Below are 17,541 nucleotides of genomic sequence, written 5' to 3'. Positions count from 1 at the left end.
TTGTAAAGGTTAGCCTTGTCGTAGGGGTTTAGATCAGTCCTGCTCAAAATGTCCTTAATTTCAGTATCCAGGCGTAGAGTCTCATTTCTACGGATATCCCAGGCATTGTCCGTGGTGGACCCCAGCTGCTCCATTTGCTGCCTAGGAACCAGATACATTTTTGTGGCATGATCCATCACTGACCCGAGAGGAGGCTTGTAATTACAGGTATAGCTATGCCCAGCAAGTTACCTATAAAACCTCCAGACTGTTTCACCAGTTTCTTCTTTGTTATGAGTGAGCCCCTTTTATTACTGAGCTTCTTGATGAGCCCCTTCTTCTTCTTCAGAACCTGTAACTGACGCTTTGATATAGGGACGTTGCCTTTTAGGGTGTTTAGGGCTATTTCTGAAATGGCGGCCACTAAATCGTCAGAAGCGGTGCCCAGGATGGCCTTTCGGTGTTGGGGGCTGGCTGTAACAAGCATTTTCAGGAGAGCTAAATTGCGGCGTAGGTGTGTAGACATGGTCACCACTGAGCGTTATAAGGGCTGGCCTGTAAATGGTTCTAAAAGACTTCACCGCTGCTTTTTATAGGGCCTGGTCTTGGGCTTTGGTGTGTAAACTACAGGTAGCTCTGGGGGAAAAATATCAGCCCTTAGTCTATAGTCTTCTAGAGTTTCGTTTTTTAAGTCTACCAACAGGTACCCGTGGGGTTTTGATGTAGCGTCGTTAAAGGCCTCCATGAAGAAGTGTGTGTTTCCGGGGTACATCTGTTTAGCTATGACAGCTATTTGTTGTTTGTCCCGAGGGTTTTTAAATAAAACAAGGTATGAAGCGTTGAGAGCTATAGACCTACTGTTCTTGCCTTTGTAAAACAAGTTCTGCACAATGTAGCAGATGCTTAGATTGCGATGATGTGAATATTGAGTAAAAGCTCTCTCTAACTCTGGATGATCACCACCTTCACGCATCAGATCATCAACAATTATCATATTTACAAGGGTTGGTGGTAGTAGTTCATCATCGTTGAGGTTATTCGGTATACCCTCTATAAATTTGATATGTGGGAACCGACTGCCCAAGTCTGTATAAAGAGGCTGCCAGCATGAATAAAGCCACACAATGTTGTTAGGGGTTTGTGATAAAGCAGAGTTGGCATTTTCTAAGAGCTTTTTTATAAAGTAGCTTTTACCACAGTTTGAGGGTCCTGCTAGCACGCAGGAGAATGGATGCTGTAACCTGGTGTCCATGCTGTGGCGGCTGTCTCTCTAATGGGCCTAATAACCATAAGGCAGTGTTTTATAGTCGGTGGTCAGGACCCTTTTATCAAAAACAACTCGCAATGTTTTATGTAGAGGCTCGGTTGTGATTTCCCACTTCTTTTTGGATCTGACTATGCAGGGTTGGTTCACGACTATGGTTTTAGCATTCTCAGAATCGTCTGCTGTAACGTATTCGTGCACCAGATTCTTCAAGCTATCAAAATTGATTTTTAGGGTGTTGCTGACATTTAATGTTATCCTTTTGACCTTCATACACACCTTGTTCTTGTTGGTACGGTAGCTGTATGTTTTAGGCCCTGAGGAAGTATATTCTTTTATATACTCGTCCTTATCTAGCTCACTGGTTAGGTTACCCAGATAATCTCCTAGAGGAGGGTCTTCATCCCCCGGCTTGCTCAGAAAAATCACAGAATCTGTATCGTGATACAAGCAGCGATCCTGGAGCTTATCCATAACCCCGTAAAGCTCTAGACGAGCGTGGGCTGTCGTGAAGCAGGCTATGAAAATGTTTATGTTGTTACTCGATGTGGGGTACTCTTGGGCATATTTCCAACACAAAGCCGCGGTATCGTCATCGATAAACTCGCAGCTGGACACCTCGTAGCATGGGGCAAACAGGTACTTGAACAGTTCATCAGGATCTGATATTAAGGTAGTATTTGAAAGGTTTGTGCGCTGTGCAAATTTTCCCCATAAGGAGTTGAGACAGAGTTTGGCTAACTGTCGGCGTGCAGGATTGACCTCTATCAGATGGGATCGTAAACGGATACCCTCGTGAGCGTAGTAGTCATCGATGTATTTCTGTTTTGCATCCTGACTAGTACACCATTCAGGATACCCTGAGGCCTCCTGCTTGTCTCTGAGAAACAAATTAATGTAGGGGGCAAAGAGTTGTGTTGTAGTGCTCTTAAAATGCCACACTTCGTGTACTCTACCTAGCCTGTACCCTTTCTCTAAGGCAGCTTGTACCTCGATGCTACACCAGGTCCCTGTGAGCATCCTTTGTTCCTCGGTGTGTGTGCAGCCGTCAACCTCTTTAAGCATCGCACAGGTTCGGCAGAGGGGGAACATTAGCTTGCCATCGACTCTGCATGGTAACACCGGGAAGTAAAGCTGCTTAGGAGGATATATTTCACATTTGATAAGCCCAAAGTATTCGTCTAGGGGCTTAAAATCTCTATAGATGATGGTGGGATGACCCACCGGGTACAACTTCATCTTGTTCACAAAAGGGTACAGACTGGTGAAATCATAGTAGTGTATTTTCTCACCCTCACCAACGGCCTTGTACAGTTGTATGGCATTTGTACGCCCCCCAAATAAGGCATCTCGGGGCTCCAAAGGTGTGGGTAAATCATGAGTCTTAAGAAAAGAGCAGAGGTCTGTGTCGGTTTTTAACATGTCTAACCACTCGTGCTCCCAAAGAACTCTCATAGCAAAGCCACTGTTTTCAACATACTGGGCCTTTGTCAGAGTACGTCTGTATAAGTGTTCAAATTTGGCACCCAGCATTTTGTTATATTCGTGGGGCTTGTAACACTTGGGGCAGCCGTGGTAAAAACAGCCGTTGAATTCAAAGGCTGTCGGCACACCCTTAATTACAGAGTACCCGTCCAGGTAATAGGGGCCCAGGCGGAATTCACCAGCCTGTAATGCATGTTGAATCTGGATGTCTTCCTTCTCAGAGACGTACATGAGCCACTGGATAGAGGGGGTTGAATAACGTTTCTGTTTACCGTTATAGAGGTCTGGCGGTACTAGAGCGATAGTTTCTGGCCTCAAAAACATGTGTTTGTAGATGGACATACACATGGATGCCAGAGTGACGTTTTGAAATGGGTCTATGTATTCGACCGCATGCTGTATTTCAGGGGTTTTGGATGTCGAGGCCTTGACTTTCTTAGTCAATGTCTTAGGTTTCAAGGCCTTGACTTCTTTAGTCATAGACACCACAACATCTCTGAAAAGGTTACAAGCTTGCCGGAGGATCATTACATCAGCCTGACAATAAGCTTTCAACTCTGTTTGAAAGTGAAACTCCTTTTCACGGTTTTCAGAGTACCACTCTAGAAAGCTCACTTTCTCATCAGGCATCATGTATTCAACCCCGTAGCTGTCAGGAGGCGGCATGGGTCCCACATAATTCTGGTTAGCCCAGGTGTTGAAAAAGTGTGGAAAATACCCTTTACACCCTGGGAACCCAAAGGCCTTTGGCAGCTTGCTCAATTTCATGGGTAGGAAATTCAGGGTGTCTATGAAGCGTATTTTTAAAGGACATACCGTCATCAGCATCAGTTTAGACCCCTGGGTTATGAGTTCCACCTGTATCTTTTCACGAATCATGTCTCGTAGAATAAAGAAGGAGTCATAGGCTTTCGAGTTGTGGGCTAGCATGGTATATCCTTGGAATTTGGCCTGAATGAAAGTGCTCAGGAAATCACCAACGCACGTTCGTCCCTCAAACTCCCAACTGTCGTCGGAAGTTAGATGGTGCGCGTAAATGTAGTTAGGCTGGTGTACCCCCGTCTCTTGTGTGCACTCTATATCAAACACTATATAGTCTTCGGTCTTGGTCTGAGATGGACCTTTAACCATATAACACTGATGGTTGGTACCGGCTTTGTAAGATACATGGCAACGGGGACATATCATACCTTTGCACTTGTGATTCACTGCCACATACCGCCCACACTCGCTACAGTCCTTTTTAGGGACGCAGCTGTAAGATTGCTCGTGTATGCTCAAACAGTTTTGCGAGCGACAAAACAACCTACAGATGCCGCACCTCACCTTTAGGGTAGCGTCTTCTATGCAGCCGTCCCTCTGACACATCTTACAACACATTTCACACTGGTGGTATGTTTTATTGTTGTATATATGATCGCAGTGGGCGCACACATATTTGGCCCCCAGAAAACCTTTAAGGTTCAAGATACCGTAAAAATGATTTTCCATGTGGAGGACATATACGGTCTTGTTTCTCACAGGTTCCCCGGTTGTAAAGTACTTCCAGGAACCGCTGTGATAGAGAACTTTCACCGTCACGGCGAAATAGTTCTCAAAAAGACCTATATCACCAAAGCCGACCATTCGGTCAGGAGGTATTTCAAGAACCTCATGGGCTTCAGCAGCTCTAGACATGATGACAGCGTCAGGGGTCTTGCGAGTCATCAACAGACCCACGATGCTGGCCGCCAGACATGTATTGGCAGTGGCGTTGCTAAAGTTGAGCAGCCACCTCTGTTTCTTGCCAATTATTTTACTGTATAGTACGCTCTTTAAGGGTCTGGAAACACCCCCCTCACGCCCCCGTACAATGAGGGCTATGACTCTAAACGTGCCATAGGCGACTAGTTCAGCCTTACTCTGTAAAAGCCTTGAGAGGTTTTCTAAAAATTGCACAGCATCAAAAACATCTCGGGTCTTCCGCCTGGTGAACAACGGTGTGTCAAAACCCTGCCCCTGGAAGCGGAGTTGGAAAAAGTCATTAGGCCCCACATCGTGTAACAACCTTTCTATGAGCTCCTGCACAGCCTGATGTATAGCCAGAACACCATGAGTGGTTGATGTTATTTGATGTAGGTTAACAAATCTAAACTCCTCATAGTGTTCTACGGCCCTAAACCTCTCTACATTGCGAGTGTAACTCCTAACACTCTCTAAAAACAAGGGCTCTGGGCCCTCATCAGTAGGAGTGTGATTTGTGGAGGTGTTCTCTGATGTGTCACTTTGGGAGGTCAGGGTGGTCCCTGTCTCAGAGGTCCTTGTAAACCTGCGGGTAGCGCATATTCTAGCCTTCTTGAGCTTATTTATTAAAAGCCGGCGTTGCTTTGTACTATTAAGCCACTTTTGTTTTTTTTTACGGGCCCAGGCTTTTCTAGATACCAAGCCCCAGCCTATCTGAACAGGTAGGTCGCTGTCGTTGGATGTCTTGTTCATGGAGACCCCCGCTACAGTTCCACCCCTGGGTCCTTCTGAATGTTGCGTTGTTTGGAGTTTTGCCATCCCCCCTACCCCCTTTAAATGGCCGACCCTAGGTATGTTAGACCCTGCCCCTATGTATTGTCGGTGGTGAAGTGCTGGCTTATATGCTTCAGGCGTTGATCTTGAAGCTGTGGTACCGTGGTTGAAAGGGTCTAGGGAAACAGGGGTGTCTTGTTTGAAGGGTTCTATGGAAACATTGGGGTCTTGTTTGAAGGTTTGTGGGGTACCAACTGGGCGTTGCTTGAGCAGTTTTAAAAAGCGTCCAGACTTTGTCACTAACCTCTGGACCGTACGGCTATATTTTGAGGGTCTCTTATGAGCACCAGTGGTTGTGGGGGTCTTTAGGGGTTGGTGCTTACATAGTCATGAATGTGTACCTTGTATGTCGGCCACAGCCGCCTGACACATCTGTATGATGTCTTTTTTACAAACCCCAACCCTGGCCACGACCAGATGTTGGGCCTCCCTCATGTTGATGAGATTGGAATACCCCATATCCATTCTTATGAGTGCACGGTTCGCCTGCCGTTTTAATTTTCGAACCGCCATCTGTATCTCTCTTACGTGTGTCTTCAATACATCTTCTGTGTTTACAGACCCATCTTGTTCCTGCTTAGGGGGGCACACCTTGCGAGGTCTTATAAATGGAGGCAACCCCCCAGTCCCATCTATACTGCAACCCTCAAAGGCGGGGTTGGACACGGGTCTGTACACGGTCATGTCCCATGGGATGGACACGGACCTGTACACGCGGCTGGCAGAGGTGCTGGCCTCGGGTTTGGACACGGTACTGTACACAGGATTGGCAGAGGTGCTGGCCACGGGGCTGGACACGGGACTGTACACAGGGTTGGCAGAGGTGCTGGCCATGGGACTGGACACAGGACTGTACACGGGATTGGCAGCTGGGCTGGACACAGGACTGTACACGGGGTTGGCAGAGGGGCTGGACACGGGGGTGTACATGTGAATGGCCGTGGGGCTGGTAGGGTCGTATGCTCCTGGAGGGGTACTCGGGGACAAAGGGTATGAGGATTGTGAGGAGGTGTCGTTGTAATCCTGGGGCCTAGTTGAAATGTCGGTGGTAGGGTGTGGTGCCTGGTTACCTGTGTTCTGTAAACCCTCTGTGCTCAAAGACCCTTGGTACACCGTTTCTGGGGTTCTACCTATGTTGTCTACCAACCCCCTCAACGCCTCAAGAGAGTTGCTAATCGTGGTAGAAGGACCTTCTAGGGGTTGCGCAGTATCACCTGTTGAGACCCTAGGCTGTGCCTGAACACTTACAACCGGTTTTGGGGGCTGTTCAGGGGCGTGCACCTCTACATGTACAGTTATTCTATTTGGCACTGTCTGGGGTTTCAGGACGCTTGGTGGATCCGGCGTTGCCTTAGGGTTGCTGAGGGTCTCTGCTAACTGTAGCTTAGGGACCCCCGGTTTCAGCTTCAGATGTTTCCTTGAGAGGCGCGATGTTTTAGGGGGTTGTGGTGGCGACGCCTCTTCTACACCCACAGGTGCAACTAACACCTCCTTGGGGCTCAAGGTTGTATAGGTCTCATTCAAGGGCTTAGCATCCTTTTTTATAGATAAATCTAAGGGGCTAGCTTGGGGCTCAGGGGTGCTAGGGCTTTTCTTCTCAGGACTTAAGAGCTTTGCCTGACCCTCTTGGAGCACCTCCGGTGTCTTCTTCTTCATGTTTAACTGTTCTGTTTGGGGATCTGTGAATACCTTACAGGCCTTCACACGTTTTAAAGGGTTGGGGAGGTTCTCTGAGTCCCGCTGTTTCTTCTTAAGGGAGGCCTGGTTTGTAGGCAGGCCTCCAGTGTTGACCCCACCCCTGTGCAGAATAGATTGCTGTAGTTGGTTGTTCAGAGTGTTGCTTGGTGTGTAGTAGGTAGAGAGTTTTTCCTGGCGTACACGCCTACTCACGCCTTTCGCGCCGCTTCCGTTGTTCTGGACGGATGTTGTTATGTCCATTAAGGGCGCCACCGACCTCTCTTCAGCAGCATGTTTCTGAGCCGCTTCTAAAATATAAACAGAAAATATATATATTAGAGAAAGCATTAAAAAAAATACACATACAAGCACCATCGGGCTACGTCCTACACAGCCACCTTTTTTTGATATAGGCTTTGCTACAACCAGCTGTAGCCTTCTGCTTGAGAGTCTGTAACACCTCTAGTACTTCTCACACCCTTTTGTAAAAAAAAACACACCTGAAAGAGGTCTTTTTGCAGCTCCTTTCTTTGACAATGGTCCCACTTTAGAAGTTGAAGCTTTCCTCTTCAAAGGGATTTCTTTTGAACCTTGCGCCGCCTCTTGGACCTTGACGACGTCCTGGCATAACGTAGGGACATCTGTAAAGAAAAAATAATACCCAACATTAGACATCTTTTCTGATGATTACCTCTATACATCCTCAGGGTCAGGACTCTGGCCTACCCCACCAACTACCCAGCGTCTTAGACAGTTTAAATAACAGCTGTCTTTTTATTTACCTGTAGGAACTGAAGTGTTTTGCACAGTGTTCAGAGCGTCTTGAGCCTCGATGTACTCCATAAAATCGTCAAAAGCTTGTTGTAGGTCAGGGTCATAAGCTGTAAAAGCATACATACATGAGAGCCCATTAGAAAAAAGAGAACTTCTGAGAGACTGGTGTACAAAACTACGTAGAACTACATAACTCTAAATATATATATATACCTGGCTGCGGGGCTGACAAGTGCCCAGCGTTGCTATTTATTACAGCTGGGGCCAGCGCAGGGGACACATTGGTGACGGTTGCATTTGCAGGGTCTTGCACCTGTATTAAACATTAAAAAAAAAAAAAAAAGCAGCGGTTTTAGTAAACGCCTTTCTTAAACAAAAGTATCACAACTTCAAACAATTCCTGTATACATTTAAAACCTGATAAGCGGGGTGCACCAACACACATTTTTAAAAAAGCGTTGCATGTGCTGCGCTAAAACATATGTTAAAAAACAACCTGCGCCATATCCTTTGCTTATGGGGTAAACCACTTTAGGTACACCTGGCCCTTCTGACATTTAACCACTACCCTATATACCGGTTACTCTTTTGTAACATGTACATGCCACTTTTCTCTTGTAACACATTGTTTAATAACTCTCACATTTTGAGTGCTTTAAATAGTTGCGCCATTGCCACAATTGACTACATAATGCTTATTCTTGTGCTCGAGTCTCTGCATTATATTAGAGTATTATAGCTCTAACTGTACTTTGTTTTCTCTTGTAACCTGCACACTTGTCACTTTATTTATTACTCATGTAACTTAACGTTTGCTTTTGTAACCGGCACACATGTCACTTTTTCCTCCTGCAATGCATCGTTTGCTACCTCTTGTATTTTGTTGACTCACGATTGTCACTTTTGTAATGCACCGTTTACTACCTCTTATACTTTGTTGGCGCACAATTGTAATTTTGCTTCATTATTGTAACGTATGCTTTTGTAATCTGTTCTTTTGTAATGTTCTCATGTATCAGTTCTGTTCCTATTGTGAAGCGCCCGGACACCTTCGTGTTCGCGCTATCTCTCAATAAATTAAAAAAAAAAAAAAAACACACACCGGGCCTGCAGGGGCTTGGCCAGCCCCTTCAGTGATGTCACCAGCTCATCACTGGTGGGGGCGGCCCTAACCCTGCTGCAACCCCGGAGAAGCTCAAGCCGCCATGCTGCCTGCTGCTGGATCCACGTGGAGCCGTGGGGAATTGCCCCCAGGACCCTCACAGCTCCCAAGGACACCGGAGTCCTGCACCAGAGCCCCAGGGCAGCGCCCGAGGCAAGCGGGCTCGTGGGGGATTATTTTTTAAAAAGAACGGCCGCGGAGGCCCAGAGACACCGCGACCCCCACCCCCGAGCAGCGCCCGAGGCAAGCGGGCTCTGGGGGCATTTTATTTACACAAGGAACGGCCGCGGAGGCCCAGAGACACCGCGACCCCCACCCCCAGAGCAGCGCCCGAGGCAAGCGGGCTCTGGGGGCATTTTATTTACACAAGGAACGGCCGCGGAGGCCCAGAGACACCGCGACCCCCACCCCCAGAGCAGCGCCCGAGGCAAGCGGGCTCTGGGGGCATTTTATTTACACAAGGAACGGCCGCGGAGGCCCAGAGACACCGCGACCCCCACCCCCAGAGCAGCGCCCGAGGCAAGCGGGCTCTGGGGGCATTTTATTTACACAAGGAACGGCCGCGGAGGCCCAGAGACACCGCGACCCCCACCCCCAGAGCAGCGCCCGAGGCAAGCGGGCTCTGGGGGCATTTTATTTACACAAGGAACGGCCGCGGAGGCCCAGAGACACCGCGACCCCCACCCCCAGAGCAGCGCCCGAGGCAAGCGGGCTCTGGGGGCATTTTATTTACACAAGGAACGGCCGCGGAGGCCCAGAGACACCGAGACCCCCACCCCCCGAGCAGCGCCCGAGGCAAGCGGGCTCTGGGGGCATATTTTTAAAAATAACGCTGCACTAGGGACCCAGAGACCCCCAGGACACCCCAAGGGACTATGGCGCCCCACCAGGAGCCCCCCTGGACAACTGGCCCCAGGGTTTATTTATTTTTTAAATACAAGGCCCTCAGGACCCCCCAAGTAGCAGCAAGGACCCCGGAGCCCTCCATGGACCCCTCCAACTCTCTACAGCGGTTTGGTGAGTGCAACCAGGCATTATTAATTTTTTTATTATATGCCATGTATATTATTTAAAGCCCCTATGGTACCGTTACAGTGTGGTTAAATGTTTCTATGAGCTGTAAAATACCCTGTTCCACCCTGCATGTACCCTCCTAAGGCCTACAACATTATGCCCCTTAAATACATAGCCTGCAAACTCTACCCTACGTCACCACCCCATTAACACTAAATACCTACACACATAGCTTTTTAAACTCAACAAAACCTTTATTCATTTTAAACACCTTTACATTACAATTCAGGTCTTTTTAAACTCCATCCTTCAACAAAACCTTTATTCACATTAAACACAGCACATCGCCTTAAAGATTAACAGTTTACAATCCACACTACATAGTACTATTTTTTAAAAGTGCAACTTTTTTCCAAACTACATGTACACCCTAATACACCATTGCGCCATCCATTATTTACCTTCTCTACATGTTGACAGGCGGTGTCAATCTGGGAAAAGTTGCTCCGGTCCATTCTTGCCTTAAGTTCCTTGGGTTGGCTCCAAAACAATCCAGGCCAGTCACTCCCCAAGGTTTTGAAGGGCTTGATGGTGTAGAAATCCACAAAGGTTTTCTGACTGGGTTGTAGATGCAGGAGTCCTCCAGGTACAGCAGAACAATCCACGCCAGTCGCTCCTCAAAGGGGGTTTTTTGAATGGGTGTTTGGCAGTGTTCCATGAGGGGCCTTTTTATACCTGTCCTAGCATGCTAATTAGAAGCCCCCCACACCCCTTTATGACTTGAGGGGTGTTTAGAACAATGTCATGGTGGCCTTTGGATGGGAACCTTTTTTTTCTATCCTTGTACAGTATAAACAGTACAACATTGTTTACTTTGACACCTGTTACTCAAACTCAAGGCCTATCCTGGGAAGAGTGGGGTTAGACAATGGGGGCCGGTGTAAAACTCTTCACCCCTACGTGACCCCTTCTCCTGGGAATTAGGGAGCCCGGGAACAGAATCTACCTTGGGACTCATATGTCAAATTTCCTGCCAGCCACGTCAAGTTGGAACTAACCTGCCAAAATTTGGGACCAGAGGCTTTGTGATGTGTTTATTACATCCTAACAGCTGACACCCTGTTTCAGGGTCTCATTGGAAGCTTTGATCTACAGGCCCCCTGTCTTTTATCTTATCTCAAAGCTCAGGGGTGGCTGTGTGGGTTTTAGAGAGAATTACCACAGGTAGGTTTGTGAGGACCCTTTACAGCTTTGACACCTACATGACACATTCTTCTTCCCAGGCCCTGGGCTGGGGAACTCAGGACTGCCCCAGCAGCTGTTCAAACATCAGCTGGCTGCAAACCCCCAGTTTTAAAAATGCACAGACATTTCCAGCCTACAACCATGCAGTTTTTTTCTATGCACTTTTAAACACATACACAATTACCACATGTTTTTGCTGCCCTAGCTGTTAAATTTAAGGCCATAAGTTTAAGGCCAGGACTGTTTAAGGCCAGATCAAACCCTGGTCTTAAACAGTCCTGGTCTTAAACTGTCAAAATTGAGACCAGGAGTTTAAGACTGTGAGGACCCTTTACAGCTTTGACACCTACATGACACATTCTTCTTCCCAGGCCCTGGGCTGGGGAACTCAGGCCTGCCCCAGCAGCTGTTCAAACAGCAGCAGGCTGCAAACCCCCAGTTTTAAAAGTGCCCAGACATTTCAGCCTGCAACCAGGCAGTTTTTCTATGCACTTTTAAACACATACACAATTACCACATGTTTTTGCTGCCCTAGCTGTTAAATTTAAGGCCAGAAGTTTAAGACCAGACTGTTTAAGGCCAGATCAAACCCTGGTCTTAAACAGTCCTGGTCTTAAACTGTCAAAATTGAGACCAGAAGTTTAAGACCAGACATGTCAAAAGCTGTCAAAATTGCGACCAGCCTTTTGCGACCAGACATGTCACTTTTGCGACCAGGAATTTTTGATGAGTGGTATCCCGACTTACTACTGCCATGGATCCCCAGAACGGCAGAAAACCCTTTGCAAAGTCCCCGAATTCTTGACCTGCAGTGTCTTCTTTACTCAAAACACCTCTAACTACCCTTGTCCGATGGTAATCCGCCGCTGCTGTGTAGGTGGGAGGTAACAGGAATGAAACAAAACATGAGCCAGAGAAGTCAGGGGGCAACCATGTATAGGCTCTATCATGGCAGATGAAATAAGTACCCTTAGCGGCAAAAAACGCAGGGGAAGTCTGAGATCCAAAAACATACGTTTCTGTACAGATACTCTTCCCTAGCTGAGCTCTGGGATTCTTGCCAATACCTTGCAGACACAGGTGACCTTGATGGGGTACGATCCAGATAGGGGACGATCTTTTGGCTTGCTGTTTCTCACTTAATGTAGTGCCATATCCGGTCACGTTCCAACCTACATATGCAAGTATCTCATCATTCGGAGTATCTTCATAAGAAGTTACTTCCTTGATCATGTCAACTATACCTTTGACTAGGGCGCTAGTCTTGAGGTTGTCTTTTACAGAACGTAGGGGTTGGATTTCTCGTGCATATATGAACATTGTCCTATATGCCCATACTGAACCATTGTGACTAAATGGCAGGACCAAATAGGGGATACCTTTATCCGTTGTGTGAGGCATGAGACCACACACCCAACAGTTAGTTGTGTTCATTACAAGTTGGTGTTGGTGTAATAACTGAACGAAGGAGTTATTAATGAACTCTGATCTTCTATTTGATTCGTGGTCAGGCAGAGGGTGGAAAGAATGAGAGGAAATAGTAGGAGGAGGTATGGGTGATGTAGTAGGCGCAAATGTTACATGGAAAGAGAATAAAACATAACTTATCAAAAAGATCATTACGCTTGATAGCATAAAAATACACAATATGATAAAACTTTTCTTCGCCATCGTGTTACATAGTCTCTGCTTAAAGTTCATTTGTTTGGCAGGTCTCTCCACATCAGGAAACTCCATCCTCTCTAAGGTGCTGCACGCGACGAGGAGGTTGTTTCTGCTAAGGAGTGCTTCTGTCACTCTAGGGCAACTCCCTTGGACCGACCAGAACCACCGACCTAACGTCGTTGGCTGCACTTCCAAAGACTTTAACCAATCGCGGCCCTAGCAGCGGAACCCGGATGGCGGTTCGAAAAACAAAAATAAGCAAGTTTCCTAAATGGGAGATCTGCACTTTCAAAAATAGGATTTGGGGAAAAAGATACGTTTATTAGTCCATAGGTCTTGGTCTCAGATCATAAAAAGGAATCACTTTTATTAGTCTGTTTTTCTCGGTCGCAAATTGTAGCATCTTTTTCCTGGTACTGTCTGGTCCTGAAACAGGAGTTCAGGTTCCAAAGAGTTCAATTGTTCTGGTGGTGGCACAGTTTCTTGAAAAATGTTCTCGTTTTCACAATCAGGGTTAGTTTCTTTTACACGGTCATCAGTTGTGAGCTCTGAGTCAGTGACACCCTTCTGGATCCATTGGTCATAGGGCAGAGGGAAGGGTACTTTTTTACAATGGATCCCGTGGACCCAGTTGGCCTTCCCCTCCACCCGAAGAGCTGACCTTGTAGACAGAAGGACGAGGTGAGGCCCGGTCCATCTGGGCTGGTCGTTTCTTGTTCTTTGAAAGTTGCGGACGAGAACCCAGGAACCGGGGTCAATGGAGTGACCCGGAGTCTCAGAGACCGGAGGCAAGGTGTTGTGGACCTGTTGATGTAAAACACGCAATTTAGCCGTCAATTCATACAAGTAATCAAGCAAAACAGGGTGTTGCAGCTCGCTGAACTTCGTGGGCCTAGGCACTCCCCACATGTTGGCTGGCCGGCCAAAGACGATTTCGTAGGGGCTGAGTTTCACTCACGAATGCACAGTCATTCTGGTGGATAGGAGTGCTAAGGGTAGAGCGTCAGGCCATTTAAGACCTGTGCTCACTTGGATTTTGGCCAATTTAAGTTTAAGCGTGCCATTGTAACATTCCACTAATCCAGCTGATTGGGGGTGATTTGCAGCGTGGAACTTCTGTCTAATGCCTAGCCCTTCACACACTCTTTTCATCACACGACCCACAAATTCACTTCCGTTGTCAGACCAGACCATTCTCGGCATTCCGAACCTAGGGAAGTACTTTTTTACAAGGGCTTTCGCTGTGGACAAGGCAGTATTGTCTTTTAGGGGATAGGCTTCTACCCATCTTGAGAAGGCACAAACAACAACGAGCACGTATTTTAAGTTGTTGCACCTCTCCATGTGTATGAAATCTAGCTGCAAAACCTCGAACGGATACGTAGGAGGTGCAAAATGACCAGCTGGAGTTGGGGTTCCCCTACCAGGATTGTGCTTCAGACATACCATGCAATTCTTGACAACATTCTCTGCACACTTGGGAATCCCTGAATTCTTCCACACTGGGGCCAACAACTCGCAAATCCCTTTCGCGCAGATATGAGCCATTCCATGAGCCATTGTAACCACTGCAAGCACATATGCATCGGGTAACAACCATCTCTGATGCTCTGTCAATTCAACCCAACAACCATTTGCATCCATTCTTCCTGTACTCTCTCTCCACGTGCTTAACTCTTTCTCTGTGGCCTCAGCTTGGATGGACTTCACACTTTCTATCGTATCCTCACATATTCCAACCTCACCAGTCCATCTTTCAGGGCCTGCAACATACATTCGGCTCATCACATTCTTTGCAGTTTCCTTAGCGGTCTCATCAGCAAATGCATTTCCACGACCGACATCATCAGTCACCTTCTTGTGAGCACTACATTTCACAATCGCTATTTGCAGGGGCAAGGTCAGTGATTCAAGAAGCTCATTCACCAACTGACCATGCTGAATCTTAGCTCCATGCGAAGTCAGGAATCCACGTTCTCTCCACAATCGTCCAAAACTGTGAGCCACTCCAAACGCATACTGACTATCAGTGTAGACAGTCACTCTCATTCCTCTAGACAATACACATGCTCTCGTCAGGGCAACTAGTTCTGCGGCTTGAGCTGAACCATGTGGTATTCGTGCAGTTTCAACGACTGTGTGCAAAGTTGTGACAGCATATGCTGTAGTCACGTTCCCATTTGGGAGTTTAAAGCATGAACCATCTACCCATAACGTACCATCACATTTAGCGAGAGGAGTGTCAAATAAATCCACTCTCCCTTTTGTCTCTTCCTATGTTGTGAGGAAACAATCGTGCTGTTCTGAAGCATCTGATTCTTCTGCAATTGGTAACAACGAGGCTAGATTCAGGGTACTGCACCTTTTTATGTGCACATGGCTCGCTAGCAGCGTCAATTCGTAACTGGACAGTCGAGCACTAGTTAAGTGCTGTGTCTTGGTCCTATTTAACAATGTGTCTACTGCATACGGGACCATCACGATTAGTGTATTATTCATTACTAGACCAGCAGACTGTCGAATAGAAACAGCTGCTGCTGCTGTGGCCCTTAAACAACTCGGCAATGCTTGTGCTACCGGATCCAAAGTGGCCGAAAAATAGGCGCATGGTCGCTGTCTATCTCCGAATAACTGAGTCAGCACAGACAATGCACAGCCTTCCTTCTCGTGGACATACAATGTGAAAGGCTTACTGTAGTTGGGGGTACCTAACACAGGAGCCGAACATAATGTTGTGCATAATTCGAGAAAACTTTTCTGACACTCTTCAGACCAAGGGATGGGATTGGGTGTATTTTTACACGTTAATGCCACCAAGGGTTTGGCCAATAACGAAAAATTTGGAATCCACTGTCTACAGTACGATGTAATGCCCAAGAAAGCACGTACTTCTCTCTGTGTTCTTGGCACACTCAATTTCGCTATTGCTGAATTCTTTCTGGGGTCATTTTCCTTCCCTCCTTCGATAAGAGGTGACCTAAGTAGGTCACTTCTTGTCGGCAATATTGAAGCTTGGAAAGTGACACCTTGTGATGCAGATCACACAGATGACGCAATAATGTCAATGTGGCCTTTTTACAAATTTCCTCAGTATCTGCAGCGATGAGCAAATCGTCCACATACTGTACAAGAGTGGCACCTTTAGGCAAAACGATCGTGTCAAGCTGAGTTTTCAGAGCCTGACTGTATATTGAGGGGCTTTCACAGTAGCCTTGAGGAGCGCGTTTAAAGCGGAAGCTTCGACCTCCTAAACTGAAGGAAAAAATATCCCTGCTCTCCTCAGCAATTGGGATGCTGAAGAAAGCATTCTTTAGGTCAATCACTGAAAACCATGAAGCAGAAGCTGGAATCATAGTCAATAATGTGGTAATGTCGGGCACAACTGGGAATTGTGGCACGACTATCTTATTTACTTCTCGAAGATCAATCACGAATCTGTACACAGGTGGCTGAGAAGGGTCAGTTCGTTTTAAAACAGGCAGAACAGGACTATTGCAAACATTGCCTCGTGTTTCTTCAATCACATCCTTTTCAATCAATTCGTAAACAATCGCTAGCAAAGCTTTTTCACCCTCATTAGATATTCTGTATTGGGGAATTCGTGGCATTTTAACATTCGACTTCAATGTTACAACATATGGTGGATTTTCTAAAAGACCTACATCATTAGGACCAGTAGCCCAAAGAATATCTGGGAGAAGTGCTAATTCTGCTGGAAGTGCATCTCTCGACAAATACATGGGGGAAACCACTTTCTTACCTAAAGTGAGTTATACTCCTGAAGGAGAACAGTACAAAGTCGCATACAATCTTTTTAGCAAATCTAATCCTAGCAAATTTTCACCACAACCTGTTGTCAGAATAAGGGGTGCTTCGAATTCACAAGGACCAACAGAAAGAGATAAAGGGTCAGAAATCGGTTTTCTAACCAGGGCGCCAGAAAAACCTACAGAAATGTTCATTTCGCCAGACAAAGGTGCGCCAGGGAGTTTGGAGTGCATAATAGAACTCTTTGTAGCACCAGTATCCAACAGAAAAGGTTCTGACACACCTGATGTAATCACCTCAACGTAAGGTCCACTCTGATCTACTGGAACTGAAACAACTCCCTCTCTTTGTCTATGGCTGTCCTAGCAGTCATCATTCTCCCACTGCTCATTTTCTGTGTAATAATCTTCAACATAGTATTGAGCTGTCCTGTCAGATACGTTATTTTGCTGATCAAACCTGTTCATAGAGTTTTGTGGTGGAAGGGGACGTGTGTCCTGTGTGGCGTTTCCACGCCCTCTACCTCTAGGCGCTTGCTGACTACCACGACCTCTAACACCAGAAACTCCATTTGCACGTTGTGATAGGGCAGGACAATTATACTTGTAATGACCCTCTTGTTTGCAATATAAACACTGGTTGGGACCTACACGGGGTTGAGTGTAATCGAATCTTTGCGAGTTTCTCTGATACTGTTGAGGCTGCTGAAAAGTATTCTGGTAGTGATTCTGGCCATTATTATGTTGATTACCACCACCACGTGGCGGATAGGCTTGCTGTAGCAAAACCTTCGTTTTGAGTTCTCTAGTTTTCTTTTCTACTTTATCTTTCTCATCTTTGTCTCTATTCTCGTAGTATTGCGCAGTAGCCAATATCTGCGCTGAAGATGAGACTGCCCAAGAACTTTCTGAATCTTTTAATTTTCTACACAATTCTGGAAGTAGATTGTGCA

General features: G+C 46.6%; 1 protein-coding gene across 1 annotated transcript; it reads right to left on the bottom strand.

Moving 5' to 3' along the window:
* Nucleotides 1-556: 556 nt before the first annotated feature.
* On the bottom strand, nucleotides 557-8,491 carry LOC144762777 (uncharacterized). Its single transcript, XM_078648031.1, has 5 exons — nucleotides 7,949-8,491; nucleotides 7,744-7,842; nucleotides 7,462-7,602; nucleotides 6,355-7,269; nucleotides 557-615 (listed from the first exon to the last, which is right to left on the bottom strand). The coding sequence occupies exons 2-5, from the start codon at nucleotides 7,802-7,804 to the stop codon at nucleotides 557-559; spliced, it is 1,176 nt and encodes a 391-aa protein (XP_078504157.1). The 5' UTR covers nucleotides 7,805-7,842; nucleotides 7,949-8,491.
* Between the last annotated feature and the right edge of the window lie 9,050 nt (nucleotides 8,492-17,541).

Source organism: Lissotriton helveticus, chromosome 6 (assembly GCF_964261635.1).
Source record: "Lissotriton helveticus chromosome 6, aLisHel1.1, whole genome shotgun sequence".
NCBI classification, from domain to species: domain Eukaryota; kingdom Metazoa; phylum Chordata; class Amphibia; order Caudata; family Salamandridae; genus Lissotriton; species Lissotriton helveticus.
The sequence above is the reverse complement of the archived record's forward strand: the minus strand, read 5'-3'. Positions and strand labels throughout refer to the sequence as shown.

Bases quoted from the DNA above. Each gene is read 5' to 3' on its own strand.
- LOC144762777 (XM_078648031.1), bottom strand. From the start codon at position 7,804: ATGGAGTACATCGAGGCTCAAGACGCTCTGAACACTGTGCAAAACACT. The intron at 7,270-7,461 runs GTGTGTTTTTTT...TTTATATTTTAG, and splicing joins TGCAAAAAGACCTCTTTCAG to AAGCGGCTCAGAAACATGCT. The intron at 616-6,354 runs GTAACCAGGCAC...TTTTTCCCCCAG, and splicing joins AGAGGGTTTACAGAACACAG to AGCTACCTGTAGTTTACACA.